Here is an 11,162-nt window from a genome sequence, read left to right on the forward strand (position 1 = left end):
TCGGGGACGCTCCTGCTGCATATTCATGAGGGGCAGGGCGGGCGGGGGGCGGTGCCTCCTTTCCCGCCTCACCGCCTCCCTGGAGGACCTCGGCGCCTCTGTGCCCTTCCGCCGCCTAGAGCGGCCGGGGGGGGGGCGCTCGCCGGGATTGGCCGGGCGGTGGCGGGGCGGGCGGAACGCGCGCGCGTTATGGCTGGCCGGCGCGGTGCGCTGATCGTGCTGGAAGGGGTGGACCGCGCCGGGAAGAGCACGCAGGGCCGCCGGCTGGTGGAGGCGCTGCGGGCCGCCGGCCACCGCGCCGACCTCCTCCGCTTCCCGGGTACGGGGCCTGCTGACGCCCGGAGGGAACGGGGGGGAGGCGAGGGAGTCCCGCTAGGCCGGGCCGCGGCGCCCGGTGTGGCCCCCGGGGGGGTGCGGGGGCGCCATCCGAGGGCTCTGGTGGCACATCCGGCCTCTGACCTCCTCCCGCCCGTGACAGATTGACCCCCAGCCTCGGACAGACCGACCTCCTCCCAACCCGTGACAGGCGGGTGGACCCCCTTCCCTGGGTGGACCGACCTCCTCTCGCCCGTGACAAACAGACATACCCCTACCCCGGACAGACCGACCTCCTCCCACCTGCGACAGACAGATAAACCCCGGCACTGGACAGACCGACCTCCTCCCGCCCGTGACAGGCAGATAGACCCCCATCCCTGGACAGACTGATCTCCTCCCACCCCTGGACAGACCAACCTCCCACCCGTGACAGACAGACTGACAGACAGACCCAGACTGACATGCCCCCCAGGACAGATGGACACCCCTTCGGCAAGAGCAGCGTGGGGCAGCATTCACTCCTTCTTCCCCTCTTTCCTACAGATAGAACAACGGAGATCGGGCAGCTGATCAGCTCCTACCTGATGAAGGAGAAGAACCTGGAGGACCACACTGTTCACCTGCTCTTCTCCGCTAACCGCTGGGAACACGTGTAAAGATAATGTTTGTTAAGTTGTAAAAGAAAAATGCGTGGCACTGAATCCTCCTGGGGTTTTAGCTTGCAGTGGGTACAGTAGGTACAAGAGTGTGATCCTGTTTAGCAAGGGAAACATGGCTGGAAGCAATGTCTCAAGGACTCCTACAGCTTTGGATTTAGTCTTAGATCAAATCCCACAGTTTGGTTTTTTGAAATCATTAGGTGTGTAGTATTTCCAATCCCTGTGCCGTACTGGATTCAAGAACTGGGGAGCTGAGACTGTACCAGCCTAGACTGTGAATTTACTTTCTTTCCTGAATGAAGAGATGTTGCTTTGCAAGGAAGTCCATGTGAGTGACAGAGTGGTTAAGGAATTGTGTCCAAACTTCCCCTCTAGCTTAAGGCTGCATTCAGCTGTAAGTGGCTGTCCTTGCTTTTAGCCCCTGAGTCTTCGCGTGTGGAGCTAGGGAAATCGGTGTCAGCTGTTGTTTTTACCTGGAAATCTATATTGCAAAATGTTTTCATTTAAAAAAAAAAGCTTTGCTGATTCTGCTATAAAGAAGTGTAACTATTTTTTTTTTTCTTCCACGTGGTTTTCAGACCGTTGATGAAAGAGAAACTACATCAAGGGATCACACTTGTGGTTGACAGATATGCCTTTTCTGGAGCGGCCTTCACAAGTGCCAAAGAGGTGAGTGAGACCTACAGCAGCCCCTGCCTCTCTCTGTATTTGGGGAAGCAGCTCCAGTTAGAGGCCTGATACAGATGTTGGTGTGCATGGCCAAGGCCCCAGAGGACTGGGGAAATGTGGATTGAAATTGAGGGATGGAAGTTTCAGCTCAGGTATTGACATGGTCTGTTTGCTTGGGTCTACCCCTTCCCCAGAAAGAGCAGAGAAACTCATTTGGTTACTTTTTGTAAATCTGAACAGAATCCTGGCTGTGGGGAAGCTGGCCCATTTGATTCTGGAGAATGATTATGCGAGTTTACTTGAGATTCTCCACACTTGCTCTGGCTGCTGGCCCATAAATTTGCAAAGAATAACAACCACATACGTTGGAAGGGACCTGTGGAAGTCATGAAGACCAACCTCCTGCTCAAAAGTAGGTCTAACGTCAGGCAGGCTGCTCAGGGCCACATTCAGCCAAGGTTTGAGTATCTCCAGGGATGTAGATCCACAACTTTTCTGGGCTCTTTTTTCAGTGTTTGCCCACCCTCATGGTAAAAACTATTTTCTTCATTTAGCCTGAACTTTGCACGTCCCCACTTGTGCCTTTTGGCCTGTCTCTGCTTTCAAGACAAGTCAGCTCTGTCAGCCTCCCTCTGTCGGCCTCCTCCTGAGTCTTGTGCTCTGAGGAGGCTGTCCTGGAAGATCAACCAGCTCTCCTGGGCCTCTTTGCCTCTATGCGAGTTTCCCAGGGCATCCTGCTAAGAGGTCCCTAATAAACAGAAACCTGCTCTCCTGAAGTCCACACTGGCGATTCTGTTTGTCTTGTTGACTCCTCTCAATTTTAAACCAGAGTCTCATGTTCACTGCAGCTAAGGCTGCCCTTGACCTTCACATCTTCAAGCAATTCTTTCTTGCTTGTGAGTAACAAATTCAGCAGGGCACCTCCCCTTGCTGGCTTATCGATCACCGCATCAAGAATTTCTTCAGCATGCTCCAGAAACCTGGATTGCTTGTGCCCAGCAGATAGGCAGGTGGTTGAGATCCTCCATGAGTATGAGGACCTGCAATTGTGATCCTTCTTCCAGCTGTCTAAAAAAGGTTCCTCAACACCCTCTCTTCAGCCAGGCAGTCGGTAGCAGGCCCCACCCCAACATCACCTGTGTTACTCTGCCTCAGTTGTGCTGCTTTCAGGTGAGCCTCCATTATTGTATCATCCCCCAGATGTTTCCTCCTGGCCTCCCATCTTCAGTTCTCTACAGATTGCAAACCTTGCCCTGACACACCTAGTTTAACGCGCTCTTCACTGGCTTAGCAAGTCTGTTTCCATAGATACTCCTGTCCCACTTCGACAGATGTATCCCATTCCTGCTCAGTAGCCTTCGATCCTCAAAGAGTGTCCTGTGGTTGTAGAAGCTGAAGCCTGCCTGCAACACCAGCTGTGCAGCTGAGAATTGACCTACGTTCATTCCTGCCCAAGTCTTTCCCCCCTTCCTGGAAGGACTGAGGAGATCCTGGCCCCCTGTGTCCTGCACCCTCACCTCCAGTCACTCTTGATACATTTAAGATCACCGTGATAGTATCACTGGTGCCCCTGTGGATGAGCAGTAAGTGGACAAGCTTCAGTGGTCTCTCCACAATATTGTGGATTCACATGCCCTGATGGAAGTCAGTAAGATTCAAAAGTTGGAAAGCTTTGTCTCTTGTGTCTGGACTGAAATTCCTGGGTAGGCTGAGAAAGCAAAGGGTAGGTATTTGAAAAGGAGTCTCCATGGGCCCAGAAAGATCCACACTAAAGCTGCATGGTGTTTGTATTTGGGAGCAGCTTTCTTTTGGACTGATCACAGTTTTGGACTGATAACAGCTGTATGGAGACTCAGAACATGACTCGGTATTTAGCTCTGATGGGCTCTGCAGAAGAGATGTTAAAATCTTTAGCTCTCTTTGACTTCAGTGAGCACGAGGTGCACAGCACCTAGCAAAATCTGGCCCCCCACAACTACCAGGACTGAATTCTCACATGATAAGCTGGGATATCTCCTTTTCAGTTTGTAGGCCTGTGCTTAGTGTTTTGGGCTGCATCTCTTCTCTGGCTGTTCCTTCCCCACTTCTCTCTCCAGCTAACTGACTTCTTTCCCTTCTTCGCATTACTTTCTTTCACCTCAAACTCGGTTGTCTTTGTTTGGGACAGAACTTCCGCCTGGACTGGTGCAAACAGCCTGACGTTGGACTCCCAAAGCCAGATCTGATTCTGTTTCTCCAGTTAAGTCCGGAGGAAGCAGCAGAACGAGGGAACTTTGGAAATGAACGTTATGAGAACAGCTCCTTCCAAGAGAAAGTTCTACAGTCCTTCTATCATCTGATGAAGGACAAGACATTAAACTGGAAGGTGAGGAAATAACCCTAACGGGTCTGTCACAGACCAGGGTGGGGGTCTCTCATGAGAGCTCCCACATTGTGCCCATCGCATCCCTCTGCTCCCCCTTCCTGCTCCTGCTCAGGGGGACACGTTGGGGACGAGCTAAGGGCAGCATGGCCTGTAGAAGAGAGGACACCTCCCCGTTCCAGGACACCCTATGGGGCCCCATTAGGGTGGGGGTAAGATTTTTGGTTGGTTGGTTGGTTTTGCAGAAGAGTTTTCTGGCATTCTCTTTCTTAAAGACAAACTGACAAACCTGGGTAAGAAGCAGTGGGACACACCCATGCTCTTCTGCCTGTTTCCTTGGCATCCTGCAGCATCTGCCAAGGATTCTGGAATCCTTGGAGGTTTTTTGGGGCCCCTCCTGCAGCTTGTGTCTCCCTTACTGATGATCACCTTCCTTCTCACATGGCCAGTTTCCATCAGCTTTTGCTATCTTACTGCTACCAGAATTCTCTCCAAATACATGATCTTTTTTGTTCTACTCTGCTGCATCACTTTTCCCTCTTGTTCATCCCTTGGAGCTGTTTGCAGAGGGCTGCAGAGTCAGCAGCTTTATCCCAGAAGAGGAAGCATTCCCCATTTATCCTGTGTAGATCACCTAGGCTGAGGTTTTCTAGTGCAGGCATCCTGTTTATCATCTCCATCACCATGTCAGTGCTCAATCATGAGATATAGGCAGCATCTTCTATTTATTCTGTAGCTTTCACACAGACATAGGAGGACACAGATTATGGGTAAATCTCCAGAAGCTGGAGACGTACACAGATTTGCCAAATGATCAGACTGCGTAAGGTAAACAAAATTCTTCACAGCCTGTTTCAGGTAAACATGATTCTGTAAAAGTTTTTTTGTGTACTGTCAGAACCTAAAGGACCTAAATGTACAACAGTCACCAAATTAGGACTTTTATTCCAGTAAAAGTTATGCTAGGAAATTGCCTTTCCTACATCATAATGACTGGAAAAATAGGCTGACAGAAAACATGTACCATAGCACAAAACCCCAAAAGCATTCATTTAACAAAAATAAGTATGCTGTCATGAAAGACAATATGGAATTTGTGTGTAGTCTGTAAACCCTGATTTTTTTCCAGAGATTCCAGCAGTGGAACACATTTCTATTACTTGTTTTCTGTTATTTGTCTTCTATCCCTTGCTTGAAAGGGGTTTTCACTTAAAGTATCAGCAATATGTCTGTTTAAAATACTCCAAAGTGCACAACTATCAAACAGCTATATATCAAAATAGATGATGAAGAGATGACAGGTGTCCCTGAAATGAGCACGGAAATCCAGTTTCAGTACACATTAAAGGTATAGTTAGCATTCCTGTCTCTTTGCCCTTCAGTATCGGCTAGAATAACAGACATCAAACATTGCCAAAGAACTATTTAGTCCAAGGCAGGAAATGCAGCTCGATACCATTGGTTACACAAATAAATTGAGATCAGCAGGCTGCTTGAGGATATTGTGTGAGCACAAAGGTGGGGTGCTGGCTGTGCTGTAATGAAGAGGCTAACATTTAATCATGAAGTCTCTTTATTGCATATCCTCACAGCCTGATCTTTCTCAGCAATGGTGTGTGGGCCAGTGTTGCATAGGTCACTGTGATAAATCTGCACCTCTACATCTTTTCACCAAATCCTTTCTTCACTTTGGTCACTCCCTCAACTACACAGGAGCGATGCTGCTATTTTTGAAACGTCAAGCTGAGGAACACCAGCATTGTATATCTCTACCACCTTTACTGACCTCAGCTTGCAGTATTTAAAGAAAACCGCAACAAAGCTGAAACTGGAACATCACATGATCGATTTTTAGAGGTTCCTACTATCATGGGTGGAGTTTATTTTGAAGAACCACTGAAGGATCAATACACTGATGTTTCTGGGGGACTACAGTACAGGATGAAGAACATTTAATAGAATCATAGAATCATTAAGGTTGGAAAAGACCTCTAAGATCATCGAGTCCAACTGTCAACCCAACACCACCACGCCCACTAAACCATGTCCCTAAGTGCCTCATCTGTACGTCTTTTAAATACTTCCAGGGATGGGGACTCAACCACTTCCCTGGGCAGCCTGTTCCAGTGCTTGACAACCCTTTCGGTGAAGAAATTTTTCCTCATGTCCAATCTAAACCTCCCCTGGTGCAACTTGAGGCCATTTCCTCTCATCCTATCGCTAGTTACTTGGGAAAAGAGACCGACACCCACCTCACTAGTACCTCCCTTCAGGTAGTTGTAGAGAGCAATAAGGTCTCCCCTGAGCCTCTTATTCTCCAGACTAAACAGTCTCAGTTCCCTCAGCTGCTCCACACAGGACTTGTTCTCCAGACCCTTCACCAGCTTCGTTGCCCTTCTCTGGACACGCTCCAGCACCTCAACGTCCTTCTTGTAGTGAGGGGCCCAAAACTGAACACAGTATTCGAGGTGCGGCCTCACCAGTGCCGAGTACAGGGGCACGATCACTTCCCTACTCCTGCTGGCCACACTATTGCTGATACAGGCCAGGATGCCATTGGCCTTCTTGGCCGCCTGGGCACACTGCCGGCTCATGTTCAGCCAGCTGTCGACCAACACCCCCAGGTCCTTTTCCGACAGGCAGCTTTCCAGCCACTCTTCCCCAAGCCTGTAGTGCTGCATGGGGTTGTTGTGGCCGAAGTGCAGGACCCGGCACTTGGCCTTGTTGAATCTCATACAGTTGGCCTCGGCCCATTGATCCAGCCTGTCCAGGTCCCTCTGCAGAGCCTTCCTACCCTCGAGCAGATCAACACTCCTGCCCAACTTGGTGTCGTCTGCAAACTTACTGAGGGTGCACCCAATCCCCTCATCCAGATCATTGATATTGAACAAGACCAGCGCCAAAACTGAGCCCTGGGGAACACTGCTCGTGACCGGCCGCCAACTGGATTTAACTCCATTCACCACAACTCTCTGGGCCCGGCCGTCCAGCCAGTTTTTTACCCAGTGCAGAGAACACCTGTCTAAGCCGTGAGCCGCCAGCTTCTCTAGGAGAATGCTGTGGGAGACAGCATCAGAGGCCTTACTGAAGTCCAGGTAGACCACATCCACAGCCTTTCCCTCATCCACTAGGCGGGTCACCTGGTCATAGAAGGAGATCAGGTTGGTCAAGCAGGACCTGCCTCTCATGAACCCGTGCTGGCTGGGCCTGATTCCCTGGTTGTCCCACACATGCCTTGTGAGCGCCCTCAAGATGAACTGCTCCATAATCTTCCCTGGCACCCAGGTCAGGCTGACAGGCCTGTAGTTCCCTGGATTCTTGTAGATGGGCGTCACATTGGCAAGCCTCCAGTTGTCCGGGAACTCCCCCGTTAACCAGGACTGCTGATAAATGATGGAGAGTGGCTTGGCAAGCTCCTCCGCCAGCTCCCTCAGCACTCTTGGGTGGATCCCATCCGGCCCCATAGACTTGTGAGCATCCAGGTGGCGTAGCAGGTTGTTAACTGCTTCCTCTTGGATTATGGGGGGTTCATCCTGCTCGCCGTCCCTGTCTTCCAGCTCAGGGAGCTGAGTACCCTGAGAATAACTGGTCTGACTATTAAAGACTGAGGCAAAGAAGGCATTAAGTACCTCAGCCTTTTCCTTATCCTCAGTGACAACGTTCCCCCCCACATCCAATAAAGGATGGAGATTCTCCTTGGCTCTCTTTTTGCCATTAATATATTTGTAAAAACATTTTTGTTGTCTTTAATGACAGCGGCCAGATTATGTTCTAGCTGGGCTTTTGCCTTTCTCATTTCCTCTCTGCATGACCTAACGAGATCCCCGTACTCTTCTTGAGTCGCCTGCCCCTTCTTCCACAAGTGGTAAACTCTCCTTTTTTTCCTGAGTCCCAGCAAGAGCTCCCCGTTCAGCCAGGCCGGTCGTCTTCCCCACCCGTTCTTCTTACGGCACGTGGGGACAGCCTGCTCCTGCACCTTTAAGACTTCCTTCTTGAAGAACGTCCAGCCTTCCTGGACCCCTTTGCCCTTCAGGACTGTCTCCCAAGGGACACTCTCAACCAGTGTCCTGAACAGGCCAAAGTCCACCCTCCGGAAGTCCATGGTTGCGGTTTTGCTGGCCCCCCTCCTTACTTCACCAAGAATGGAGAATTCTACTGTTTCATGGTCGCTAAGCCCAAGACGGCCCCCGACCACCACATCTCCCACCAGTCCTTCTGTTTGTAAACAGCAGGTCGAGTGAGGCACCTCCCCTGGTAGGCTCACTTACCAGCTGTGTCAGGAAGTTGTCTTCCACACACTCCAGGAACCTCCTAGACTGTTTCCTCTCTGCCATGTTGTATTTCCAGCAGACGTCCAGGAAGTCGAAGTCCCCCACAAGAACAAGGGCTAGCGATTGAGAGACTTCTGCCAGCCGCTTGTAGAATGCTTCATCCGCCCCTTCATCCTGGCTGGGTGGTCTATAACAGACTCCCAGCAGGATATCTGCCTTGTTGACCTTCCCCCTCATCCTTACCCATAAACACTCAACCTTATCATCCTCACAATCGTTGAGCTCTAGACAATTGAAACACTCCCTAACATACAGGGCCACCCCACCGCCTCTCCTTCCTCGCCTGTCCCTTCTGAAGAGTTTATAGCCATCCGTTGCAGCACTCCAATCGTGAGAGTCACCCCACTGTGTTTCTGTGATGGCGACTAAGTCCTATCTATCCCGCTGCACAATGGCTTCCAGCTCCTCCTGTTTGCCGCCCATGCTGCGTGCATTGGTGTAGATGCGCTTGAGCTGGGCTATTGATTTCGCCCCCAGCATTGGCATGCCACCCCTAGGCTCATCTCTAGTGAGCCTGGTTTTATCCCCTTCCCCCTTTGAACCTAGTTTAAAGCCCTCTTGATGCGCCCTGCCAATTCATGAGTGAGAATCCTTTTTCCCCTGTGAGACAGCTGAACTCCATCTGTCGCCAGCAGGCCCGGTGCTGTGTAAACCTCCCCATGATCAAAAAAGCCAAAATTCCGCTGATGGCACCAGCCCCTGAGCCACGGGTTGATCAGGTGTGTTTTCCTGTTCCTTTCAGTATTCTTCCCTGCCACTGTAGGGATTGAGGAAAACACTACCTGTGCTCCTGCTCCTTCAACCAATCGCCCCAGTGCCGTGAAGTCCCTTTTGATCACTGCCTTTAGGTCATATGCCCTAAAGACTGTCAGCAAACAACATGCAGCAGCAGCAGCAGCTTCTTCTGTTTCCCTTCATCCAGCTCCACATCTACTTCTTAAATGTCTATTCCTAAATGAAATATTTTTCCAATTCCACTCCAGAAATAGTGCACAGGAGGTGTAATTTGCTCCTTTCACTGCTCATGAATAGTAACAATATTGAGTAACAGGGGGAGCAAATATAACAGTGAGGTGAGTTTTTCTCATTTGGTATTGGTAATTGAGGAACACATTTCTGTATTTTTTGTCTTGGAAACAGACAATGGATGCTTCAAAGAGCGTAGAAGACTTGCACAGAGAAATCAAGTCCGTTGCAGAGGAAACCATGCAGGAGGTTCAGAATAAACCTTTGGGAGAACTCTGGAAATAAAACTTTATACAGGTTATTCTTTTAGACCTAAGGGAAAACTCACCTTTTGGATCTTCCTCGCTTGGATAACTCCCCTACATCACCCTCCAGTAACTACAGCTTAGATCCCATGTATTCTTTTGGGTCCAGCATGGTGCTGATGTCCTTGTGATTTTATCTGCTCCTCCCCACCATCCTGCATAGTCCCATCTGTATTTTATAAATGAACATGCGATGAACATGTAACAAATTCCTTATAAAAGCCTCCTTACCTCAAGTAGGAGCTCTTGTTCTAGCCCCAGTCCTGTAGTGCAGATGTGGGTATGGAGCCCAGGGCTGTCCCTGGACACGGACAGCAGCAACAGGCAGGCAACAGCCTTCCCAGTTTCGGGGAACTGCCATGTTTCTGATTCTTCTGCCTCTAGTAAATGCATCCCCTGTGCTGAAACCAGTTTGTAGAGGACTTTCTAATAAATTATTCTTTTAAACATTTTGCACAGGGCATATTTTTTTTTTCAGTATGATCATTTATCTTCTAGAAGGATATATAGGAGGTGAAGGTACTGCGGTTCAGGCACTAAATCCAGAGAGCGGTTTGCTAGAGCTGTGAAATGGAGAGATGAATTCAAGTCTGCTCCCCAGCTGTTCAGTGAGAACGACACAGAAACTGAACTGCTATGAGCAGGTAAGAGTCTGAAATAAATGTATTAGCTCATAGCAAGGCCAGTTTGAAGGGCGAGTGGCACATAAATTATTTTAGACTGGTCAAGTTAGTCCTGTGGCTAAGATCAGAGGAGTAGTCACCTGTGACTCCTACACAGGCCCCAGTGCAATTTAAACAGCCCAGCACAGGCTGCCAAACCAGATCAGCTATGAATTCATCTAAGTCATCAGTAATGACCAGCAAACTACAAAAAAATGGCATGTTAAATCCAATCATTTGCAAGGTGCACTGAGATACGGGGATGACCAGAAGAGTTAACGTCTATCTGCTGGACAGTTAACTCACCTTCTAGCAGTGTGGACTGGACTGATCTCCAAACTGGCCGATACAGAGACTAAATCCTGCTCTAACTCAGAGAGAGAGAGGCCGATTGAACTGACCACTAGCAGGGAGAAGGTGGTAAATGTTTAAAACAAAATTGCTAATGCAAGCATCAGCTGAAATTAGCTGAAATTCTACAGCTGGTAGCAGAAACACTCGGGAAGGAGGTGAGCACCTGTAACACTGAATCAGGCCCTTCCAGCAACACTGGAAGAAGACAACACACAGAGAAGTAATTTTATTCATATTAGCTTTAGGCTCCTGACTAAAAAGCCAGAAATACCTGTTTAAAGATCTAAGAAAGCTGAGCTTAGCTCTGTTATTGGGGTTGTGTTAACACTCAGGTAAAATCTTGTCTGGCTGAGCTGTCCTTAACCATAAAAGCATGAACATGAAATCAGTAGTAACTCTTCATATGTACAGATCAAGAGGGAGATGCGTTCCAAGTGACTAGCCCTCAACAAAAAGGACCTGCCAATGGCAACAGAGGGTGCAGCCTTCCAATTCAAGTGCCATGTCTTGCCATTGCACAGCAAAACAGGAAAAAT

At 49.3% G+C, this 11,162-nt stretch overlaps 1 protein-coding gene across 1 annotated transcript; it reads left to right on the forward strand.

The window, feature by feature from the left end:
* The first annotated feature begins 189 nt into the window (after positions 1–189).
* On the forward strand, positions 190–10,062 carry DTYMK (deoxythymidylate kinase). Its single transcript, XM_076340705.1, has 5 exons — positions 190–319; positions 862–970; positions 1,556–1,646; positions 3,814–4,011; positions 9,480–10,062. Exons 1-5 carry the CDS (start codon positions 190–192, stop codon positions 9,588–9,590), a joined length of 639 nt encoding a protein of 212 aa, XP_076196820.1. The 3' UTR covers positions 9,591–10,062.
* Positions 10,063–11,162: the final 1,100 nt, after the last annotated feature.

This window comes from Aptenodytes patagonicus, chromosome 6 (genome assembly GCF_965638725.1).
Source record: "Aptenodytes patagonicus chromosome 6, bAptPat1.pri.cur, whole genome shotgun sequence".
NCBI lineage: Eukaryota > Metazoa > Chordata > Aves > Sphenisciformes > Spheniscidae > Aptenodytes > Aptenodytes patagonicus.